The 25,864-nt window shown below is 38.5% G+C and overlaps 1 protein-coding gene across 2 annotated transcripts in view; it reads left to right on the top strand.

Annotated features, from left to right (window-relative positions):
- The window catches only part of LOC132306337 (serine/threonine-protein phosphatase BSL3-like), a 29,281-nt gene extending 4,616 nt beyond the window's left edge, over window positions 1–24,665 (top strand). The window contains exons 7-21 of one of the 2 annotated variants that reach the window (XM_059803692.1): window positions 199–268; window positions 2,975–3,076; window positions 3,163–3,244; window positions 10,555–10,734; window positions 12,586–12,862; window positions 12,975–13,209; window positions 13,327–13,497; window positions 14,116–14,354; window positions 18,371–18,455; window positions 18,577–18,675; window positions 18,760–18,959; window positions 19,056–19,131; window positions 23,600–23,735; window positions 23,823–23,962; window positions 24,067–24,665. In XM_059803692.1, the coding sequence (XP_059659675.1) occupies window positions 199–268; window positions 2,975–3,076; window positions 3,163–3,244; window positions 10,555–10,734; window positions 12,586–12,862; window positions 12,975–13,209; window positions 13,327–13,497; window positions 14,116–14,354; window positions 18,371–18,455; window positions 18,577–18,675; window positions 18,760–18,959; window positions 19,056–19,131; window positions 23,600–23,735; window positions 23,823–23,962; window positions 24,067–24,150 (2,176 nt within the window). In that variant the 3' untranslated portion in view covers window positions 24,151–24,665. Of the gene's footprint in view, window positions 1–198; window positions 269–2,974; window positions 3,077–3,162; window positions 3,245–10,554; window positions 10,735–12,585; window positions 12,863–12,971; window positions 13,210–13,326; window positions 13,498–14,115; window positions 14,355–18,370; window positions 18,456–18,576; window positions 18,676–18,759; window positions 18,960–19,055; window positions 19,132–23,599; window positions 23,736–23,822; window positions 23,963–24,066 lie in introns of both variants that reach the window. The other variant, XM_059803691.1, reaches the window with a different exon arrangement.
- The last annotated feature ends 1,199 nt before the right edge of the window (window positions 24,666–25,864 follow it).

Raw genomic sequence — 25,864 nt, 5'->3', positions numbered from 1 at the left:
GATTGGGGTAATGGAGTTTTGTTGCTCTAAATTCATGTACAAACAGCACATCACATGTTATATCCTTCACATTTTTGTATTGTTGATAGGTCTCTAGCTTAGTTCTGTTTAATGGGCTTTCTCTAGTTCTAGTTGGCCTTATACTTCTTGAAGATTATTTTCAGTTGATATCTTGTTTGGTCCTGTCACTTTGAATAGGTATGCAACTGCAAGCGCACGCTCTGATGGTCTTCTTCTGCTTTGTGGAGGGAGGGATGCTAATAGTGTGGTGAGTTATAATATATTCTATTGTGTATGATTTCTGGTGCCAAATGTGTGAGAGTGTTTAAGCGAGGTGCTTTGGCTAGCTTGTCTTTATCAAAATATAGTTTTTCTTTGTCAGAACAATCGATATATCTTTTGCTTTCGTATATTTTCTCCTTTAATATATGTTGTTGGTTTTCTTTGTTGGGAGCCAGTGGATGTACTTGTTGAAATATGTTCCTCCTTGAATTTATGGTCTTCTCAGACGAATAGTTTTTCTTTGTCAGAACAATCGATATATCTTTTGCTTTCGCTTTCGTATACTTTCTCCTTCAATATTTGTTGTTGGTTTTCTTTGATGGGAGCCAGTGGATGTACTTGTTGAAATATGTTCCTCCTTGTATTTATGGTCTTCTTGGATTAGAGGAACTTGGAGGACTCTGATGCCCCCCCCCCCCCCCCCCTTTTTTTTTTTTTTCCAATGGTGTTTGGGGGGGGGGGGGGGGGGGGGGGGTGGGGGGGTGGGGGGGTGGGGGTTGTTATAAATGATCAATATGGATTCGTTCTTCAACACACTTTGATGGTCTCTCAGTGTCTGATTTTTCTGAGTTTCCATCTTTGGTGGGAAATTTTTGTGCCTCTTAAATATCTTTCTCATGTAAAGAGAATGCATTTTTTTGTTTTTGTGGTTAATTTAATACGTCTGCCCAACTAATTGGGATGCATCTTGAAGCTGAATGCATGTGAGACAGTAAATCCTTAGCTGGCTTTGCGTAGAAACTTTTCTCTGAGTCACAATTGTAAATACATTGTTTCTGAACTTCACATTAATTTTTCATGGTCAAAATCTATTGGGTTCCCAAAATTTGGTCAATATAAGCTTTAAAGCATATGATGCGCACGTGTTGAAACTGCACTGATATGGTTGTAGCCTATCAACTCAATGCCACCAAATGGGCAATCGCGCAGCTGGTACAAACTTGGCCCCCCCAAAGGGACGTCAGTGGTTCAAGCTTCCTTGGAGGCATGTGTGTGAGTTTGGTTTACCTACCATATAAAAAAAAAATTAAAAAAAAAAAAAAAAAAAACTCAATGCCAGCAACAATATTTAAATTAAAATTGTTATTTTCTCGTTCATTTCTTCTTATATTTATGAGCTAAATTAGTTATCTCAAAAGTGGATTTTAGAATTTAAGAACATTTGCCCTTCATATTATAAGACCATATTGCTTATGGTTTGAAGATTTGATCGATATCTCTCTCTTCCCCCCTACCCAACACCCGCCTCTTTTGACAGCTGGGTTATGAAATTAAGGGTACATGGACTATACTTCTATATTTGGTAGAGGGAAGAATGGTGGGGAGTGAGAGAGGGAAAGGAAGGAGGAGGGATGAGATTCCCCTTGTACGATAGAGGGGAAAGGCCAAGGGAAAGGAAAGGAAAGGAAGGAGGATGTTTCCCTCCAGGTCCACCATTGTGCTTTTGCCAGAGGGGAGAAGCATCTTCACGCCTCTTTTCACTTGTAGCACAAACAGCATTTTTTTACTGTTTTATCGTTTAATGATTAAATCTTTCAATACTTATTTCCTTCTTCATTTCCTCTCAAGCAGAAGAACGGAGAAGCTCTTTCATTTCCTTAGGGCTACCTCTTTCATTTTTCAAATATTTCCTTCCTTTCAATTTTCCATCACTCCTAATAAAGGAGAATAAATAATGAGGTTTATATGCATACAACATACTGGAATAGTAGTTTTGACTGTTTGATTTGTGAAGTGTTGATTCTGAAGTTTGTGGGAGATATTGACTCTCTGTCATCCTTGTGGTCTTTAGTTGTGAAGGAGTTTGAAGATTCTTATATTGATTTAAAGAAATCAGGTGGTTCCTTTGTGTTATGTCTGTTTAGGCTAAGTCCTTGGTTTCTATGGATACCTCCTCCTGTTAGGGTGCTTTGACTTAACACTTATGGTTGCTCCGTTTGGAACCTTGGTAAATTGGAATGTGTGGTATTTTTAGTGATCATGGCAGAGAGGTTCTTCTATGTTATTTAAGTTGGCTGGTAAATTAGATGCTGCTCAGATAGGGATCTTTAAGTGGGTTTGAAGGTCTTTTTAAGAAATTCTCTCTTCAAGAGTGAGCCATATATTCGTTACAGGGATTTGGTAGTTATTTTAGGTTTGGATGACTTCTTCGTGCTATGATAACATAATTAGGCATGCTTTGCAGCCAAAGCATGTTTCCTTTTCTTTGATTCTATAGGTCAGGCAACAGTGAGGCAGACTTCTTAGCTAAAGAAGAAAGAGGAGGGGGGAAGTATACATCCCTTGAGTTGTCATCACAACCTCCCCTAGAATATGGCTTCTTGGGTAGGTTGTTTTTGTCCTCTTAATTAAAAATTAATTATTAATTATTATTATTATTATTATTATTATTTTTTGGGGGGGGGGGGGGGGGGGGTTTGTGGTGTGGTTCTCTCTTACAGTTGTACGGTTTCTCCACCTTTGTACATCATGATGTAATTTTATAAGAATATGTTTGTTCTGTTTCCTGGAAAAAAAAAAAGAGAGGATAAAAACAAAAATAGAAGTTTGTAGCAGTATGTCGGTTATGGACGGAGTCCTGTAAGTATCTTATAATTTCTTATATGATGTTTTTATTCCAGTGAGAGCAGCATCACCAGTTTCAATGTCACATGTTTTGACCTGTTTCATTCTCTGTAAATGATTTTTGCAGCCACTGCCAAGTGCATATGGACTTGCTAAACATAGAGATGGTCGTTGGGAATGGGCAATTGCTCCTGGTGTCTCACCATCTCCTAGATATCAACATGCAGCAGTGAGTTTCATTTTTGATTTTTCAATTTAGCTGCTCTCTTAAAATATATAGGAAATAAGTTATTTACATATATTACACTGCTATAGGTTTTTGTTAATGCACGACTTCATGTATCGGGAGGGGCACTTGGTGGTGGACGCATGGTGGAGGACTCATCAAGTGTTGCAGGTGCTTTTTTTGATTATTTTTACCCTAATATTTTGAATCTGTTGATTTACAGAAGTTACAACAGGGTTGACTTCTGCATACTCCTTGCACATGGATAAAAGAAGTTATGATTAGATTATACGACAAACTTCTTAGTCTTATAGGGCTCCAGTTTTGTATATAGACTAGGCCACAGTCTTAAAAATTAGGCATGGTGTTTTGACTGATTTGTGCTGAGCAGCATCACCAAAAAACTAAATTGAAAACCCTCGTTTCAACTGTGTCTGTTGCCTCATCAGCACCCTTAGAACTTCCCAGTTCCTCTCTCCCAAGAAACCAAATTATTGCGAAATATGAGGCTCTCTTGGTTACACAGCCTTTGTGATGCCATACCCTCTAATCCTTCCAATCCAAAATTTACTATACGGATAAGTGCATAAACTTGAAGCTCATCAAGTCACAATGCCAAGCATTGGATGAGAAAGGGGAAGGAGTGAGTGAATGCATGAGACTTGGCAAGTATCTATTTGGATCTGTCTACTTCCTTGTAACGAGATTTTCATCTTGCTTGTGGCTGGGGTCATTTACTAATTTGAAAATTACAGAATTAACTGTCTGGATCTCCCCAAAAGGATGTTCAATGGAAAATCCACCTTGGAAGGTGCTGTGCTTAAATCTTATAAATGAAACTTGATGGATAAAGTCCATTAATATTCACCAAAGACTGAAGGATCTAACTAATAATGCACTCAGGGCCCATTCAGTTCTTGAAAATAGCAAGGGAAAGGAAAGGAAATAGTTTAAGAATGCTATATTTTTTTTTATAAAAAAATAGCATTTGTTAGTACATTCCTTCCCTTTTCCCTTGTTTTAATTTGTTCCAAACAGACACTACTGCACTTATTGAAACTCACCTTCTAGCATTTACATTTGTTGGATCTATGCTAATGCTTTGAGCTTTGCAGCATACCCTTTTTTTTTGATAAGTTTGCAGCATACCCTTTAATGTATCATCTCCTAAACCTTAAGTCTTTTATCCTACGCTCTCTTTTCTGCTATGTCAGAGGCAGCACTTGCTCCTCGATCGATGACTTTTTTGTTCTATTGGACTCTGTTGGTCCATAGGTTTGGCTTTTGCTCTTTCGTTTTTGTGTATTAGGGACGCGTTCCCCTTTTGAACGTCTTTCTAGTATATTTTTACTTATCAAAAAAAAAAAAATGTATCATCTCCTAATCCAGTAATCTTTTTTGAAATGGGTGACTGCGTGATCCCCTTCCATTGAGAGAGATGATTACGCATGTCTGCTTGTTGATTGCTCTGCTGTATTTGTAAAGCCATTTATGGAGACTCAGGCTTGCCACACATTATCCAGAAGTCCCATTTAGATCCATTGCGAAGTGACCTCTTTGGTCTTGCTTTAGAAAATATAAATAGAATAAATTCATTTCGCAATTATGCTTGCACAACATCTTAATACTTCATTCATATATATATATATATATATATATATATATATATATTATAAATATATAATATCTATCTTCTATATTAATTCTAGAAAAAGGATAAATAGAGGCTAGGCACTTGACAGTCTCATCTATTGGTCGATAGCGTGTTTTCTCTCTTTCTTTTTTTCCCCCTTGTATCAGTCCTCCTGACTCTCTCCTTTCTCATTTTCTATTAATTTTTTAAGGTTGTATGATTGTATGTTCCTCATGTTTTAGGTTAATATTAAGAATAGGAAAAAGTGACGACAAGGGCGTTTTCACTAACCTAGCCCCTTTATAACCATGGATCGCAAGGCTGTGAGGTCAGTCTTTGCATCCAACAATAACAAGGATGAAGCTCAATGAAAGTGTTTACATTATAGATATGCTTTGAAGAAAATATATTAAGACTTATATTGTCAAGGAAAATTCATTATGATTATTTTATATATTATTTAAATTTTACTTACATAATTATAGTTTGGCCCAACAACTTAATTCTTCTGCTTCAACCTCAGCTTCCACTTGTGGACAGTTATGATGTTTAAATGGTTTATCATCATGCTTTTTTTATTTGAAATTCTGGTTTCTCTTTCTCTTTCTGTCAAGTATGAAATTTATTACTTAACAGAAAAAGTACACACACACACACACACACACACAAATTGACAAGTAATATTAATTAGAAGTGCTCAGAGGGGAGCGCACCCAAAGAACAAAGCAAGCAAAAGTATAGCTAAGCTCTCAAGCTATCTACAATTTTGCCCATTGACCCAAAAGAATAACGAATTCAAGATAGGATAGTTGAGAGACCAAATAGGAGTTTCCTCCCCGTCAAAAGACCTCCTATTTCTCTCACGCCACAACTTTCATCATAAACAAAGAGGCATGGCCCTCCAAGCATCTCGGGCTTGGCTACCCACTATACAACCTCTTTGAGCCTGGATCAAGTCCATCTTGGATCCAAAAAGAACCGAACAAACTCCATAAATAACAAAGAACATGACCCAAATATCACACACCACAGATCAGTGCAAAAGAAGTTGGTCCGCTAGCCCTCACCCTCCTTGTGCATTCAACACCAATTCACAATGATCTGTCACTTCCTCCTAAGATTGTTGATTGCCATGTTCCTTCTAAGCCCAGATGTCCAAGGAAAGAAAGCCACCTTTAAGGGGGCTTTTGATCTCTAAATGTCTTTCCAAGGAAATGAAGGCCTTTGACCATTCAACAGGAACTGATAAAAAGAGTGCATCTCGAAAACCCCCTTCCATGAGACTGTCCAAATCATCTCACCAATCCCATTGCCCTCCACATCTTAACCATACAACAAAGCAGTAAGTCTGCGATCTCCACCAACTCCAAATCATGAAAATTCCTCTCAAACTTCACATCCCAAGCAGTACTCCTACTATTGAGCCGATAACAGTCAGCAACTAGAACCTGCTTATCCGAGGCAATCCTGAAAAGACAAGGAATTTGATAAGCAAGCAGTCTCTCTCCACAGCAATGATCCCACAACTGCACTCATCTCCCACTCACCTTGAAATGAATATGCTTGGAGAACTCATCCCACCCCTTCCGAATGAGCTTCAATACCCCCACCCGAGCTGAAGACCATACCTCCTTAGTGACCCAACCACCTCTCCTCCCCAATTTTGCGCGAGATGACAACTCCACAACTTAGTTCTCTCCATCCCATACCTCCGAAGCCATTTGGCTAACAAAGCCCAGATGAATACTTCCAACCGCCTAGTACCCCAGCCCCTTGATGCAAAGGAGTGCAGATCGTCCCCCAGTTAAATAAATGGTACTAGAACTCCTCGCCCAAACCTTCCCATAAGATGTCCCTCTGCAACATCTTGATCTTCCTAGTAACACCGGAGGGCATATGGAAAAGAGACCAGAAATAGGTTGGAAGGGTAAGGAGATTACTTTTCAAAAGGGTAACCCGCCCCCCTCTTCAATAGATACAGTTTCTTCCACCCGGCAAGCCTCCTGTCTAAACTCTCTACCACCGGGTCCCGGATAGCTGACCTCCTTGACTGTGCCCCCAACAGCAAACCCAAATATGTGATCGGAAAAGAGGTAATGCCACAACTAAGGGTATACCTGCTAAGGCCTTGATCTCACCAAGGTCCCCCACTGGCACAATCTCATTCTTATCAATGTTAATGTTCAACACAGAAACCACCTGGAAGCAAACCAAAACACGCCTTAGAAACCTTAGCTGATCCATTGTTGCATCACAAAATACAATGTTGTCTGCAAAAAGGGGATGAGTATTCTCTAACCACCCTGAACAGTTGAATTTACCCCTGCCCTCCACCCTCCTCATCAACCTGCTTAAAGGCTCCATTACTATAATAAAGAGAAAGGGAGAGAGAGCACCTCACCGTCAAATTGCAAAAAAGATCCACCTTCTACATATATTGCTAAAACCTTCCATCCTCTCCAACATATACACTAAGAAATCCCAATTCACGCGGTCGTATACTTTTTCAATGTCCAGCTTGCACAAAATTCCCGGGTCCCCTCCACTGATATTGGATTCCACACATTCACTAACTATCAAAGCTGAATCCAAAATATGGCGCCCATTGACAAAGGCATTTTGGAAGTCTGAAATAATACAATCAATGACTCTCCTCGATCCAAGGGCTAGAACTTTAGCTACGATCTTATACATGTTACCCATCAAACTGATTGGCCTAAAATCCTTGGCTTCAATCACCTCACCCTTCTTGGGAATGACTCTTCTCAAATTGCTCTTGCGAATCAAAGGCTCGTCAAATTTCCATTACCTCTCCCTTCCTTGACCACCTCCCAGTTTGGCTGAAAGAAAGCCATGGTGAACCCATCTGGCATTGGAGCCTTGGCCATGTCTCTATCGCAACTCTTCAAAGCTATCTCCACCTCCTCCTCAAATGGTCTTTTCAACCATTCCCCGTCCTCCGTATAAATACTATCGAACTCAAGCCCATTGAGCAAAAGTCTCCAACTAGAAGATTCTAAGTACACTTGCTGGTAAAACGTGACAATCCCTCTCTTAATGTCCTCCTCTTTGTTCAATAGAGTACCATCAATGCAAATTCTACCTATATGGTACCCCATCTGGTGAGAATTTGTCAAACGATGAAAAAACCTTGTATTCCTGAAACTTCTCCCCTCCCATGCGTCAATTTTCAAAACCAACCTCCAATCCAAAGCACCACTACTCTCCCCAAAGCTCCAACCGCATCAAGTGCCTCCCACTCGATAAATGGCCCCCAAAACACTGCACAACCCCATCCGACACTGAGTTCCCTCCCATTGTCTGGGCTGAGTCCGTCACTTGTTCTGCTCAAATTTCCCACCCCACTGTGATAATTCAGCTTTGCCAGAAATGTATTGGCAGAATCCTTCCCCAGAATAATCTATAGACTGTTTCCCCCACACAGGGTAAGCCCACTATCAAACCCCACCATTCGGCAGCACACCAATCATTCCCTTTCCTCATGCTGGTTGTCTCCTGGTCGGTCCCCATCCTCGAGACTGACGAGTCCATCTTCGCACCGATCAGATAGTTTGTTTGGCAACCTCACCTTTGGACTCTCATAGTGAGTCCCCTTTGTCACAGACTCTTGTCCCATTCCCAGCGAAACCCCAGAAATAGATGGAAAGAAAAAAAAAAACTTAGTGGGCTGTGATCTATAATTACTTGCTTTTGGGCTGGGCTGACCTATAGATCCAGCAATCCATTTTTCGTTTCCATCCACGTCCACCTTCTTTTGTCTGGTTGAGAGGTTTGGTTTTGACGGACCTTGATAGCCTTCACCACATTCTGATTGTTAAGCTGTGGATCTCCTTTTATTGGGCCATGGTTCTCCAGCTCAATTCCCTTCTTTTGAATTTGACCATTATTTTTAAGCTTGGCCGCCTGATTTTGACTTGAAAGTCCCTTGCTTTAACAAGTCACCATTTGCCTGTTTCAAATCCACAAGCCCAAGCCCACCTTGCTTCATTAGCTTGCGGCCCAACCCACCACATTGCAAACATATTTTGTCCCCATCACTTGCTTGACCTCCCACGACTTCTAATCCTCTTTGCCATGCAGTCGTCCAGCTACTCCCCACTAATTACTGTTAGGGTTTTTTTTGGACATGTGTCCCCCTTCAACCCCTTTCCCCCTCACACGCCCCAGGCTTGTGTGTAGCACTTCGTTTTCTACGTTGCTCCAGGCCCCTCTTTTGCAACTCAAATTGCCTCCCTCTTCTGTGATTTCCCAATTGCCATTCTCAGCATTCTCCTTATCTTTCCTTCTCCATCATTCTTCTTCCGAAATCAATGAACTTTAATCTCTTCCGGCAAACAAAGCCTTAGTTGGCACCATCTTCAGTGGTTTCTATGAGGCTCGGTGGGCGGGAGCAGGCCTGGGAAAGGCCAGGCTCTGGTGCGAGCTACATTTGCTCACAAGTCCCACATCGCCTGGGTGTGGAAGAGTGAAGTGCTATATATAGGTTTAACACCCTTTACACAATGCGTTTTAAAGCCGTGATGGCCGAATCTACCAGCACTCCAAAGTTATGCGTGCTTAACCTAGAGTAGTACGAGGATGGGTGAACTCCTGGGAAGTCTCTAGTTTAGTGGAATTGTGAGGCTTGGTGGGCGAGAGCAGGCTTGTGAGTGGCAATGCTCTGGTGCGAGTTACGTGTGCTCACTAGTCCCACATCGCCCGAGTGTGGAAGAGTGAAGTGTTATACGTAGGTTCAACATCCTTCTATGACACAACGCGTTTTAAAGCCATGGCGACCGTGAACCCACTGGAACTCCAAAGTTAAGCGTACTTAAACTAGAGTAGTACCAGGATGAGTGACCTTCTGGGAAGTCTCTAGTCGGGGGGAGCCAAAAGCGGACAATATTTTGTTTGGGTAGGGCGAGGGTTGTTACAATTTCTTTCTCATCCACCAAGTTCATACCATAAGCTGTTGCCATCCTCCAACCATACATTCTCTAGTACTTGACCACCTCTCACCCCACCTCTCACTGTAAGCACCACTTTCTCAGTATCAACACGGAAATCGGCATCAACATTCTCCTCACTGATGGTCCGAAATAGAGATTGGCACCATAAGTGTAATGGCAACCCGTAAAGAAGAATCCCGTGTTCCTTCTGCTTTTTCAAAAGGCCAGAGCATCTTGCTTGAAAAGCCTACACAACCAGTTGTAGGAAAGCTTCTTGCCATGATGGGAATCCGAACAGAAGCAGAGAATCTGGCAGTGGTGAGACCCCAACTCCACCGGTCATCTTCCAAGCCTTCTCTGCCCACTGTGCTATCTGGTTTGGGCTCCCTAACTCCTTGTAAAATTTTCCCACCAAGCGGCTTTGCAAAAACTCCTTGCGATTCACTATTCCTCGATCATCTACTATAAATCACGGGCCTCTCATTGCCGGTATCACTGTGGTATCTCTTTTAAAAGGGAGGCGATGTAACCTTTCCACTACCAAGTACGATCTGGGTCTTCCCCCTTCGCTTGACAGAATCCCTCTCGTCACCAGGCTCCCCTCCATTGTCAGTGCACCAATTGACCCTCTCACTTCTTCTCTAATTCTTAGAAAAAAAGTATAAAATTTACCCCCTTTTTTTGTTTTTTTGTTGGGATAGGTGTAAGAAAATAACTTTGTTATCAAAAAACAGACACTCAAATTTTTTTTGATTTGTTGCAGGGACGGTCCGAGTCCTGCCGCTAGAGAATTTTCTTTCCCCTAATTACATGCTAGAAGCAGTTCCATATATAATTTTTCCAGTGAATGCTCCATTGCACCAATTTCTCACAAATATCTAATTTTTCTGTCTGTACAGTTCTTGATACTGCAGCAGGAGTTTGGTGTGATACAAAATCTGTTGTTACAAGTCCCAGGACAGGTAGATACAGTGCTGACGCTGCTGGTGGAGATGCTGCAGTTGAACTGACTAGGCGCTGTAGGCATGCAGCTGCTGCTGTTGGTGACTTGATCTTTATCTATGGCGGTCTACGTGGAGGTAAGACATCCATACTGTAACAATTCCATTGTTTCTACCTAAGGCTGTAGCTTAGTGATATTTCCTCTCCTTTCAAAGTAGAAGGTTGAGGGTTCTAGTCCCCATTGGGCAATGTGGGTGTGTGAGTTTCTCTTGCTAAGATAAAAGATAAAAAATAAAAATAAAAATAAATTTATCTGTGCATTTTGTATCTAGTATTAAATTGTAAGCTGGCAACTACCCGGTAGCCTCTTGCATTAATTTTGTTTCCGATGATGAGCATTCGATTCCTCTTATCCTGATTCTCATGTGGTGAACTGAACGTTTCTAATTGCATGCATAATTACTAAAGTATTGGCAGATTAGCTAATTTCATATTGAAAGGGGATTATTGACAATGCACAATTGATTGTTCTTAGTTTTCCTGATTACGATATATTAAATTTTCTTATTCGTTTTTGCATTATTCGATCATTTATTCAATTAACAAAAATTCATGAGAAGAGCATAAAATGTAATAACTATTTCATAGGTACACTTAATTATCTTTGCATTAAAAATTTCACAGAATGGAATACCGTGGAAACTAGAAAGCATCAAATTCCTTTGGAAAATTTAAGGTTCCCCTATTTGCTAATTTTGTAAAGGAGTTCTAAAAGAAATGATTTGACATTGTAATGAATATTCAAATAATGCGAATCAGGTGATGAAATTGACAGAGGCGGGCTTCATTTGATATGTGGAGAATTGGTAGAAAGGGATTTGAGTTCTCACCTTGAAAGAGGACATTACTTTGAACAGTCTAGTTTGGAAGGAATGAGATATCGCTATACCCACGTTAAGACACTTAGGATTTGTAGCAACTAATGATTGAGGACCAAGATTGTAGGATCTGGTAATAGTGTAGTTCTTATATATGTATACACACACACACACACATAACAGCATACTTCAGATTTTCGTTTGTAATTGAGTTTCATTAAACTGGAATTGGAGACTTGGAAGCACAGCAACAAGCTAAATTATTTTGCAGAAGATTGTTGACCGTAAGGAAGCATTTGGAATCCCCAGTCATTATTTGTTTAGAAGTGACTGACTTGGAAATTGATTTTTATTAGTTTATTAGATGCCGGTGTTCTGTTCCCCTTTATAAGACAACAATCTAGACCTGAACAGAAGACATCGATGCATAACAAATATTTGAGGGCACATCTACCAGATTATTTGCCTATGTTGACTTTTTGTAAAAGCAATTTTGTCTGTGGATCTTTTAAAGTAGTGGACTCAATGCTGTGAGTGTGATCGAAAAGTGAGTAGTTCCCTTCTAATATTTTTTATTTTGGAAGCTTTTTAGTTAAAGTTGGTAATTTATATTGAAGTACTGCCATGCACTTGCAAGGAAGCAGGTGTTAAAGATCTCCTTTTAAGGAAAAACCAACTAGGGAACACATGCTTTGGTTTAAGTTTTGGGAGTGTCCAAAAATTCTTATGATTTCATTTTAATTTATCAGTATGTAATCGCGGAAACTCTGAGAAAATATGGTACTCGGTAGGATTTTGATGCAGTGAATTTCCAAATAAGGCTTGGATGTATGTCTATGTCCTGTTTTTGCTAACTTGTTCAAAAGGATCATAAAATAATAATAATAATAACAATTGTTATTATTTTATGATCCTTTTGAACAAGTTAGCAAAAATTATTATTATTATTATTTTATGATCCTTTTGAACAAGTTAGCAAAAATTATTATTATTATTATTATTTTGCTTGAATGGAGAACTAATATGATATTAAAAAACTAATGGGCCACTCTTGGATCATGTTGGTATGCTTATAAGCCAGAGTTTGAATATGGCGTTTTTGTGCTGTAGGGGTGTTGCTTGATGACCTACTAGTTGCTGAAGATCTGGCTGCTGCTGAAACGACAAGTGCAGCTTCGCATGCTGCAGCTGCAGCTGCTTCATCCAATTTACAGGCAGGGAGATTACCTGGAAGGTATGGTGGGTTTGTTGATGAAAGAACAAGGCAAACAATTCCCGAAACAGCCCCTGATGGCGCAGTTGTGTTGGGAAGTCCCGTTGCACCCCCAATAAATGGTGACATGTATACTGATATAAGCACCGAGAATGCCATGCTCCAGGGTTCCCGGTAAACTAGTTACTGATTAATTAATTTGCATTATGCATAGATTTTGTGGTCATACTTCTTTCGCTTCCTAGTTCTTTAATAGAGGTATGAAATATGGTTTGTTCTACAGAAGACTGAGCAAAGGTGTGGAGTACTTGGTCGAGGCATCGGCAGCAGAAGCTGAGGCTATTAGTGCAACATTGGCTGCTGCCAAAGCACGACAAGTTAATGGAGAAGTTGAACTGCCAGACAGGGATCGTGGTGCAGAGGCTACCCCTAGTGGGAAACAGATATCTACTTTGATTAAGCCTGATTCTGCCGTCTCAAATAACTCTGCTCCTGCTGGAGTTCGGCTGCATCATAGGGCTGTCAGTATCATAATTTCATTTCCATCTTGAATGTTATATATCAAGTCAATTTTGCATCAAGATGCTTATCTTTAATTGATTGTGTTTCTGAAGGTGCATTCTTTTATGCATTCACAGGTGGTTGTAGCTGCAGAGACTGGTGGAGCATTAGGCGGCATGGTCCGACAGCTTTCAATCGATCAATTTGAAAATGAAGGAAGGCGAGTCAGCTATGGAACCCCAGAGAATGCAACAGCTGCAAGGAAGCTTTTAGATCGACAAATGTCTATCAATAGTGTACCCAAAAAGGTATCAAGGGTTATATTTCATGCATGTTGGAATAGCAAATTATTTTGGTTTGGAAATCTAAGCGGTTGCATTTCTGAATAATTCATAATGGAAGATTATTGACACATGACATGCAAAAAATAAAGTTTAGATTGGTTGAGTTGCTTTTCTATTTGATTTGCTGTATTGGATACCTGTGTACCACTACAAAATCTTATTGAATGGTTGCAGATACTTATAGCACAAGCATGTGCTCTAGATTAGAATTTAGATGATTCCTTCCGGTGCCCTTATTTTGTCTCTTTTTTTCTTATACCTTTTAAATATAATTTTTACCAGGAGTATATGAGAGGAATAATATGCTTCCTTTTGGCATATGGCAATAATCAACAAGTGCATTTCTAAATTTCACTACATCTACCATTCAACTTTTTTGTGATTTGTTTACTCGCAAGGTTTTGTACTTGTGCAATATGCTATATAATGTTTTGGGGTTTTCTTGTTTTGCCTTGTGGGTTATGCTTTGGCTATTAGATTCTGTCAGCTGTATTTTCTCTTTTCTGATTAAATTTCTCTAGCCTATCTTTTATAATGTAGCTGATCTTTCCTTGTTTTTTTATTTCCTTTTTCATTATTCAGGTAATAGCTCATCTTCTGAAACCGCGTGGTTGGAAACCTCCTGTTAGACGACAATTTTTCTTGGATTGCAATGAAATAGCAGATCTTTGTGATAGTGCTGAAAGGATATTTTCAAGCGAGCCTAGTGTCCTACAGCTCAGGGCTCCTATCAAGATATTTGGTGATTTGCATGGGCAATTTGGTGATCTTATGCGACTTTTTGATGAGTATGGGTCCCCTTCAACTGCTGGGGACATAGCGTAAGTGTTTTCACTGATACATTGCCTTTTCACATTTCACATTCGAGTCCATTTAATTAGATGTTGACTGTCAAGGCCTACATCATTCCCTAATTTATCTTTTGTATGTGTGTGAATTTTTTATGTCCTATTTTATTATTATATATTTTCAGAAATTTGGTCCTTGATCATACTTAATGCTCTTATACATTGTTTAAACTATAGTCTTAAACTTGATATGCTTGTGTAAAATTTGGTTTTGGCTAATGAGCACTAATAAAAACAATCCAGATAACACAAAAAAAAAAAGTTTAGTGGATATAATTTATATAAATCATTCAGTGAAACTGTGAAATTGTCGGGAGGTATACTTATTAACATATTATATGAGTAATGTTCATTACATGTGCTATAATATTGGCTATTAACAATGCTCCGTCTGGTCTGGATATTAAATATTTAGTATTGTTTATTATTCTCAAACTTAAGAAAATGATATATTAAAGGGTCTGTACCTAGTGCTAGCCCCGCCTATTTAGGATGCTCAAAGGAAATACAGGAGGCAACACATTGGTTTTGCATGGAGTGGTTGCTTTCATACTTGAACTCCCCTTATCACGCTTATCAGCTTGAGTTTCTACCATTGTACTATGCAATGACCCCTAATTCAAATAACCCAATAATGTTGTCCCAAACACCTTGGGCTCGGCCATGTGAACATGTTTCAGTCAGCCATAATTGCAATTCAATTGTAAATCATCCAGACTTACCTATGTATCTCAACTCTGGTCAATTTGGTGAACATGGTAAAATGATCTCATTCAGTTTTCTTATTTATTTATTATTTATTATTTATTTTTATCTCCCATCGATGGTTCTTCCAAACTGTAATGTATGTTTTCGTCTCTAATGCTTCCATTTTTCACCTAGCCGACAATTGATTTCAACATACTTGATTCTGTGTGCAATTTATTTAAATATTTTTCGGGTAAACTTTATTTAGAACCCCTGTACTTTGTCTATACGTCAGTTAGACCCCTCCAAGTTTGCAATTCTTCAGTCAGACCCGTCAGACATTGTCGGCTGACGGTGTCAAGAGAGGGAATGAATGACTAATTTAACCTCACTCATTATTGAAACAGTGAACTTTTTTAAAAAATAATTTTTAAATATTTTGTTGAAATAGAGACACCACATCCTCTAAAACTTCTACATCCATCATATGTATGACCGTCTGTCTCATACACTAAAAACCTCCTTCAAAACCCTTGACAACCAACTCATCACCAATCAATTTACACCAAAACCAGAAACGTGAACACCACATATCGCTCGTTTTCTCTTGCTACCATCAATGCACAATAGTTCAAGCTCCAATTCAAGCTTTCAAAAATCGAAATTTGAACAGTTACGACAACTTCCTCGGTGCTTTCAGAAAACACCTTACTGAAATTTCTTCCGATTTTGCTTTAAAATTTCTGAATTCAGGGTGATACAACTTTCAGAGTTTCAATCGGAGTATAAGAGGCACGATATGGAGTGTGCAGGATGAATTTGGGGACTATGAGACAAGCTTTCGATGGGTGGATGGGATGAGAAGCTTATATTGTTTCTGGTCATGGAATATCTGGCTTGGAGAAAACGAAACCCTTATATATATATATATATATATATATATATATAGGGGGAGAGAGTACTTTTAATTGAAACTTGCCTTGAAGGACTGTTCTGGTCAGAATTCAATAAAAAGTTTTGCGCACTTTGTTATAGAAATATTGAGTCAGTGGGATACATGAGAGAGTGGCACTGAACACCCACAAAACCACCAACCTTTGGCTGGTATCTATTTTATCAAGTTTTTCACAAACTTGTAAATTAAAGTATCAGAAATTTAAAGAAATTTTATTCCAAGTGCTTTGAAGTTAAAAACTAATTGAGAGATTCCTTGTTACATACTTTAATATTTGTGTTCGATGTCCATGATGAGTAAAATCTATCTCACTTAAAATTTTAATCCAATTTAAGTGAAATATTGGTTTGCAAATTGTATTATTAAACACACTTATTTAAATGAATCAGATGCATGGAACATCTTTTAAACTGATTTCAAAGAAATTTCTTTTTAAAAAATGAAGTCAGAGTGGCTATGTATAGAACCAAAAATGAGTGTGGGTGATAATAAGGGGGGAATGTGATAAAATAGAATCTTATATAAAGTGCAGATATGACCTTTGGAAATTGGAAGGGATGAGGGGGAAACTGTTAAATTAATTGGAGGAAATGAGGAGGGAAACAACTAACTGAAATTGGAGGAAATGAGGGGGGCAATCTGGGCATTATGAATAACTTTTTTGATGATGTCAGCAAAAAGTCTCTGACCATCTCTGACCGTTACATGAGGGGGGAAAACTAATTTGTGTCGGAAAAAGCAGGGGGTCTGACTGAAGATATGCAAACCTGGGGGTCCAAGTGTCCAACTGATGTATAGACAAACCAAAGGCGGTCTAAATGAAGTTTACCCATTATTATGTTTTTATAAAGCTTAGCTAGCTGGATTTGTTTCATAAAGCGTTCCTTTCACCTTCTCAAGTATAGGTCAATTGCATGACACTCTAGATACTAGATACACTTCTCTACTTGTATCCATTCTGCCTGCATAAGTTAGGCACATCATTGTTTAAAATTTTCGGCCTTGTGAATGCTCATGTCACACACTGGTTATGACATAAAGGCATGGCCTGCAAAGCTTGCCAGTTTCTTTTGTTTGCACAACCATCAGCCCCATAATCAATAAGGTCCCCCACAAACCGGGGCATAAACTTGTCACACCAAAGAGAAAAAAACACTCCCATAGCTCACACGTCACCTCACAATGGAGAAGAAGGTAGCTAATGGTTTCCCCATCCTTTTTTATACATACAACACCGATCAGGTAATATTTTGATTTTTATTGCTCAAATATCCACGACCAAAATCACTTCCAAGACCAACAAAGGGACTTTAGAGTGCACTATGATCCTTCAAATGCCTCTACAAGAAGAGAAGCCTTGCATATCCACAGAACACTATTAAACAATCTAAAAACAAATCTGAAATGTTTATTGAGTAGTCTTCCTCAAGAAGGCTTACGTGGAGTGGGGGGCTCTAAAATGAACAGTGCTCCTGCACAAACCCTCTTCTCCTTGAATGCGACATAGTTTGCCACTAGGAACATTTTTACTATGGATGTAATCCTCAACAAAACCTAGAATGCTTTCTTCAGGGAACATCCTAAAACAAGCAGAAATTGCACCCACAGCCACTTGGTGAACTCCATCAAGCATTTCCTGATAACTTTCCAAATGCCAAACTCATATAAAGTCGACACCTCTCTAGAGGCTCGCCCTCTATTACCAGCCCCAGACTTCCAATCCAGCACCGTCCTCCAAAAGATACCTGTCTCCACAGCATATCTCCCTTTATACCAGAGTGCAACAGGAAACACCATCTTTTAATTCACATGATATTTCAACTCAAACGTCTCTCTGAAATGTCCCTTTAGTTTATTTCCAGCCTCTCATCCACCGAAGTCAAAATGGGGAAATTTGATCATGAGGCATATAACCAAGATCAATAATTTCTCAATCCATGCCAGACATTTCGAAGTTTGATTACACCACTAGAATAACCTGACTTCAGTCCAGACATTTGTGCGAAAACACATCAAGTCTCAATTTGGAATCCATCCCAAATCTTCTTTTTGCTTGGTATGGTTCTGATAAATTTGTCCCAGGGCTTCCCCTTTCACTTGTAGTTATAGGTTTTTGAGATAGTTTGTGTTATCTGTTAACAGTTCTATTTTCCATGGCATTGCCATAGAATAACATTTTGCTTTTGTTATTTCATGCAATATTTTGTTGCATAAATTTCATGGTACTGTTATTATTATTTTGATAAGTAAAGTATATTAGAAAAAGGTTATTATTCAGATTATTACAATTATGAACAAAATATTCCCACCTTTCTTGTAATGCTAATTATATATAAATGACTATCAGATATATCGATTATCTCTTCTTAGGAGATTATGTTGATCGAGGACAGCACAGCTTGGAAACTATTAGTCTTCTTCTAGCTCTGAAGGTATTATTACTCGACTGATCTATTCTTATTTCTTCCAGAAGGTTAATCATTTTAAAGCTCACTCAAAATTTGTTCTGAAATATGATGGGCTTTCTTTCTGTATAATTAATTTGTGTTATAGGTTGAATACACCCACAATGTACATTTAATTCGTGGGAATCATGAAGCTGCAGATATCAATGCCCTTTTTGGTTTTCGAATAGAGTGCATTGAGCGCATGGTATGATATCATTGGTATGTTAAAATGTTTTATGTTTTTTTCTTTCACCAGTGATAGCTATTGACTTTATGGCATTCTAAACAGGGTGAGAGAGATGGAATCTGGGTATGGCATCGGATAAACAGATTGTTCAACTGGCTTCCTCTGGCAGCTCTAATTGAGAAAAAAATCATTTGCATGCATGGTGGTATTGGAAGGTCAATAAATCATGTGGAACAAATTGAGAATCTACAGCGTCCAATTACGATGGAAGCAGGCTCAATTGTTCTCATGGATTTATTATGGTCAGTGCATGCCCATACTGTTCAGTTTTTATGTTTACCATTAAGTTTTTGTGTTGGATTTGTTAGGTAAATTTTTTTCTGTGAATCTGTTTATAGGTCTGACCCAACGGAAAATGACAGTGTGGAAGGATTACGCCCAAATGCTAGGGGTCCCGGGTTGGTTACTTTTGGGGTGAGTGTTTTTTCTTCTTTGACATTGTTCCAGTTTTTCTCCGGTTTAAGCACAATGTTCTTTGTATGGCGCCCAATAAATTTTTCTTAACATAAGGACATGTGTCATAATTTTTGTGGTCTTGGATAAAACATTTTGAATAAGAAATGAAATGCAAGGTCATAGTGATCAACTGTTGAGGTTTGAAAAGCAGATATCATATACCTACCTTATTGGGTTATAAATTTGGTTGAGTTGGCCTTAAGCCTCCTATTTTCTTGGCCCAAATTTTTAGCTGAGTTATATGCTTCGAAATTTTGTTTGGGTTGATCTGATTCTATGCTGCTTAGCTTAAGCTTTAACGAGAGTACAATGGAGATATACCCTTTCGGGCCTGTTTGGCAACAATTTATGTTTCATATGGGTGCTGTATTGTAGCGAAGTAAAGCATCACAACGCGTTTGGTAACTTTTGTTGCCTTTTGAATAGCATCACATTTGTTGCCGAAAAGAGGCCCAAATCGGAAACAAAAAATTGGTGTTTCCTAATGCTTTCTAATACAATTGTACTCATAAACAAAATTTGTTTTCACACTGTAGCGGGTAACAGTACCCAAAAAAAAAAAAAAAAACTACTATCACCTTTTTTTACTAGCCATTTTGTTTCTCAATCTTGCTACACTTTCTTACCTAACATGTTTTCATGTTTTTTGCTTCTAAAAATCTTGCAACAAATTTTACGTTTCCAAACATGCTTCCAATAGCTATGGAACACACTCCACAACAAAAAAACATTGTTTCTGTTTTGGGTGAAAATAGAAAGGCAAAATGGAAGTGGTTGCCAAACAGATGCTTCGTGAGTAGTTAGAGTTTGCTTCTTCTATTTTTTTTTACTATTTATATACTTCTGAGGAAGACTTTGATAGATTGGTTTCAATTTGAGTAAAGGACTGTTGTCTTCTCTTGGAAAAATGGTTGTGATATTCATTGAAACAAATACTCGAGGATAGAACAGAAAATGGTGGCTAGTTTCTTACAAAATTCGAAAGAAAATAAAAAGAATTAGCCTTTGAATTTGGATTATTGCCTCCTTTCATATCTCTAGCTTCTCTCTCTTATATTATGAATTTATTTTTATTTAATGGACTAAACTATTGGAATATGAGAGGCACCAAAAGAGAGACAGAGATCAACAGATATGTTGACTGGTGACTGATGGGACAGCAGGTTGCAATTGGCTTTGGCAAGGTTGAAAGTGTCAATGAACAGTTGCAAGGGTAGTTCTCCTACTTTCCAATGTGATGAGTCAGCTCTCATCATCAAAGCACATAGGACCATCTTGAATTTTGTCTATGTATCTCTCTCTTTTTTTTTTGGTGGTGAGGTGGAAGAGGGGGGTGGGTGGGTTTAATAGTTAACCGGTAGACAGCATTGATGTGCCTTTGGTCACTAAGTTGACAATGGTTTCGCTGTTGGGTGTGGCATTTTGATGATTTGTACAGTGCAGCATTTTCATGGCTTAAAAATTTACACTGGAGGACTGGTTACTCTTCTATTTTTCGAATTTAATGGAGGTTACCTGGAGATCTTAGAAACTGGTGGTATGTTAATCGAAGCATGGTGTAATTGTAATATTCTTGTCAAGGTTGGTTCTTCCTGCCAATTCATAAAGGCTTAACACTTAAATACAAAGAAATTTGGTGATGAAATGCTATGACATGGCACCAAGTGAGCTGCCTCGAGACAATCAGACAACATAGGGGCATGCTTGTAACTACTTGGAGTTGGTTACATGATTCCGCTCTAAGGTCATAGTCTCAGCCAAACCATATGTTTTCATATCTTTCCTTCCTAACTCAATCCACATTAGGTTTTATCTTACCCTTCCCCTAGCGTTACCCTCACTGTGGACCATGTCACTCTTCCTAATTTGCGTACTTATAAGGTCTTCTTTGCACATTTGTAAACCATCTTAACCGATTTTCTTTTATTTTATCTCTAATTAGTGCTATTTCATCCATCTAACGAATGTGTTCATTTCAAATTCCATCATTTCTTGTGTTAATGCACATCTATCTCAACTTTTACATTTCTTCCAGCACTCACTTTATGCATATGTTGTTTTCAAACTGTTCAAACATTATGTCCCATAAAGCACGGTTCGTCTAATAGTTGTCTATAGAAATTCCCTTTCGATCATAACGGGTTAAACTGGTCACTTAATATACCAGACACAATCCTCCATTTAACATGTTCTGTCTTGATCATATGATTAACATCATCGCCAATTTCTCCTTCATTATGGATAATTGAGCCTAAATAAAAACCATCCTTTATTTGTAACTCTTAAATCTTAATCCTCAATCTTCACTGCATCCTCATTCAATTTTACTGTTGTTCCTAGATTTACTATTGTTACACGTGATATATTCAATTTTATTCCTACTTATCCTAAAATCTTATAGTTCTAAAGCTTCACTCCATGGGAGCATGCTTGTAGCATCCATAATTGGCATCCAAGTGTCGATCTGCATTAGGGAATCCCATACAATCTCCATCAGTGCATGCATTTACAAAGAAGCAGTTGTCCAGAAGTTGTTCTCTTCTTCATCCGTCCAACTTTAACTCTCTCTAGGGTTTATATCAATTTCTCTATCCCTTATTTCCTAAAAAGAAAAAGAAAAGGAAAAAAAGATTATCTTATAAACAGGCCTGTAGTTGTCTGGTATTGTGTTTCCTCATTTCTCCTTACCCTCTCCAAGATGTTTCATCATCTTTTTCCTAGATTCTTCTCCACTTGTCCTTAGTGTTGTCAAAGGCACGCCTAGGCTCCAGGTTCATACAGGTGCAACACCGGTGCCTGTTGTGTGCCCAGGCGCGCCTTTGACAACAGTTGCGCCTTTAATATGAAATATGAATATGCTTTAATAGTAATTTAATTTTTCAATTGTGCGCCTCACTTCACTTAGGCGTGCGCCTAGGCTCCAAAGGACCTCTAGCGCCTTGGGCTTTTTATGACACTGCTCGCCCTAATGGTTCTATGTTGCTTCCTTTGTGCCAAGTGCTCTTTCAACTCTGTGGTACCACCCCAATTGTTCTCTGAGCAACCTTCTGTTTTTACCCCTTAACTGGTGTATTAAATTTCCAATTGATATCATACTCATTCAGCTGCTGCTACCATCCTCTCCTAGTTGATGCACATTTTAAAATTAAATATGTTCAGATAGTTGGACAACTAAATTGTTCTTTTCTTATGTTTTTCTGCTCTTTTTTCTTTTTCTTTATGCCTTGCTTTATTGCTTTTGTCAGAGTCTGCTTGACTGCCTAGCTATTAGTTGTTCACCATGAATACTTTATGCTAATAATGGGATGCCTGCTTTGAAATTTTCCTTTCAAGCCAACTATGTTGGCAATGAGAGGAGAAACTAATGGGCTTGTGTTTTTTAAATCTCACTTTTATGAACTTGAGCATGCAGTTTCTTTTTCTATCCTCAAAACTAATTAATTAGTTACATTTCATCAATAATATGCTTTCAAGCCTTAAATGAATTAGCATCACCTAAAGCCCATTACACAAGCAAGTTGCGTCTCTCTTCTAGTCATCTTTTACCCAATTTTGAACACATATAAATGTATGCCTCAGTCTTTCTGATCTCTTTGTTATCTTCCTATTCTCTGGCTCTTCTATGTAATTTTTTTCTTTTTAATTTTAATTTTTTGGCAAAACATGAGTCACATAAGTCAACCCAACTCCTAGAGGTTTGTTGATTTAAATTGTATCTCACTTCTTTCTAGCTTCAATGTAGCCTTTCTTGTGCCAACTATAATATGAACTACATAAATCAACCACAAACATCTATAAATGATGGTAATTTATTTGGTTCCTCTGCAGATCTCTACAGCATCACTCCCAATACAATTAACCTTGGCATTGCACGTAATTGGTTTTTGCACGAATTCCAAGGAAAATTAAGTTGCTATAAATATGTCGGCCACAACATTCTTAGCTACTACCTTTTGTAGTATGTTGTGTGCATCATCAGCTCATGTGGCACCAATACTTGTGTGGCATTGATATTGAAGGGTTTGCCTGCCTTGGTGAAAAAATAAGAATCAAAGAATTTTGTAAACCTCTATCTATTATTAATTGGACCAGCAGTTGATTTACTACCTGTGTGGATCATCACAAGGAATTTGTAAACTAATGGGAAGTTGTTTTGCTTCGTTATGTTCACCAACCTTGAGAATGATTAAAGTTTCATCTTACAAGGCTGGCTTGGTGATAGGTCAATGTTTGTTCTATCATATGTAACCTAGTCCAACCCTCCCATGAGGCCAACACTTGTACAGCTTGTTACTGTTGATCAAATTTATCTTGCTTTCATTTTGTCTGGAGTGTTGTTATGTTTCTAGAAGCAAATTCTATTTACGCAGGTAGTTTCTTTATCAGTTGTAAGTTGAAGCTTATGTAACATTATATTCTTGTGCAGCCTGATCGCGTGATGGAATTCTGCAACAACAATGATCTTCAATTGATTGTACGTGCTCATGAATGTGTGATGGACGGTTTTGAGCGTTTTGCGCAGGGACATTTAATTACTCTTTTCTCAGCCACCAACTATTGTGGTATGTTTCTAGCCTCTACTTATTTATATAGTTTCGTAGCTTCACTGGTGGCTTAGCATTTCAAGCATGGTTTTTTCCTTTCTGTAGGTACTGCAAATAATGCAGGTGCAATATTAGTTTTGGGTAGAGATCTTGTAGTTGTTCCAAAACTCATTCATCCATTGCCACCGGCAAGTTCATCGCCAGAAGCATCACCCGAACGCCATATAGAAGATACATGGATGCAGGTGCTGCCTTAATCATTTTTGTCTTACTTTGGGTTGGGTTTCTTCTTGTTCCTTCTATGCACATTGTTCTGCTATTGATCTTGTACTGTTTTCTATGGTATTAGGAGCTTAATGCAAACAGACCACCAACGCCAACTAGAGGTCGTCCTCAAGTTGCTAACGATCGAGGTTCTCTTGCTTGGATTTAGTAGCTCTCAGATTCTTTCATATATACTCTTACCAGGCTCATGCTACTACCACCTGGGATTTCTGGTATTTCTGTACATAGCATGATGCCGTGTGAAGGATTTCCTGAACTTCATGTTGGAGTTTTGGAGGCATTTGAGAGCATTCGTCAAATGATTGGTAGGCCTTCAGACGATGAAGATTCGAGTTCAAGGCCAAGTTGCAGGCGGTGGGTAGGTTTACTGTATCCGCTGTGCCAAACGCAGTTCGGGTTCTCCAAATATTGCACTTTGTACATTGAGCCACATGCAGTTAGAACTTCCCTTGCTTGTTTTTGTCTTTTGATGAGTGGTGCCGGGTATTTTCTCACTAGTTCTTACACATTTTTTATTCCTTGTTAAGTTTTAAATTTTTCCCCTTTAGTTTTTTTTCACTTAAATCGAGGGCTTGAGGTCCTTATATTTATTTGATCGGTGAGATATGTAATATGTTAAAATCTTCTTGGTTCATGTATCATAAAAAGGCATTGCTTTGTGTACTTGGTGTTTCTGCTTTGTATAATGTAACGTTTTTGTGTGAAGATGAACTTTTTGGCCTCTCAACCAAAAATATGGGAGGATATGTTTCTTTTTAAATATTTGTTTTAGCTAAACTAGTAAAAAACTTTATTATTATTATTATTATTATTATTAAACCATGTACTTCTCAAAAAAAAAAATTATTATTATTAAACCATGGTTCTATATATAATTTTTATGTTTGTGTGCAACTAGAACTTTTTTTTTTTTTATTTACCTTGGCTATAAGAGAACAGTCATACGATATCTACACAAAACAACCATAAATACAGATGCAACAAAGGCAAGCCATAAAAGGGTAAACAAATCCTGAAGCCAAAAAAAGAAAAATAAAGACAAATAACGGAAATCACCAAGTGAGATGAGCAGCAGGAGTGACACAAAATGTTAGGTCATCATCAAGGTAACAATTCCAAAGCAGCATTCACAAGGCGCCTTCAACGAGTGGAAAAACAACCCAAACCCTACACAAGTTGGGGACCACAAAAACCGACATAGATTTGAGATTTAGCTGGGGACAACAAAAACCTACATAGATCTTAGATCTAGCTGGGGAAAGAACAACAGATCCACCCAGTCTAGGCGGAAACAAGCCAAACAAAATCAGATCTTGCAAAACAAAAGCAAAAAGGGCGTGAAAACCATCCACAAGCGTAGTTATTATTACACGTCGATTTTATTTAGCCTGTGGGAGGCAAGAAACATCACCTCCTCACTCCCATGGAAGGGAGCAGGGAGAAAACCAGATGGGGAAGACGAAATGGGAGGTGGCCGAAAGGGTGGGTCGGTGGAGGTTTCTAGAGAGGCAAGAAATTACAAAGAAGCCCTAAAGCCTAGTCACATTTTTTGTGCAACTAAAACTCAGTAGCATGCAATTTGTATTCCGAGGATTCAATGTGATACTATGACCATGGTTCTTGTAGACTAATGCCACTTCTTCACCTCTAGAGGGCTCAACCCCTGTAGGGGTTGTTTTTGTTGCCATTTTTCTTTTTTTCTTTTTTTAATAAATAAAAAAACATGGTAAAAAAATGATTTTAGTAAATGATCAGGAGATGTTAGTGACACTGGGATGGTAACGTGGTGGAGTTAAATAAATTTTACTCCATCCTATTAGAAAATCTGTCAAACCAACTCCGTCCCTACTTTGGTATACCAT

Source organism: Cornus florida, unplaced genomic scaffold, assembly GCF_030987335.1.
Source record: "Cornus florida cultivar Cherokee Brave unplaced genomic scaffold, ASM3098733v1 CherokeeBrave_3.0.0_Hap2_Chr05, whole genome shotgun sequence".
Taxonomy (NCBI): Eukaryota; Viridiplantae; Streptophyta; class Magnoliopsida; order Cornales; family Cornaceae; genus Cornus; species Cornus florida.
The sequence above is the reverse complement of the archived record's forward strand: the minus strand, read 5'-3'. Positions and strand labels throughout refer to the sequence as shown.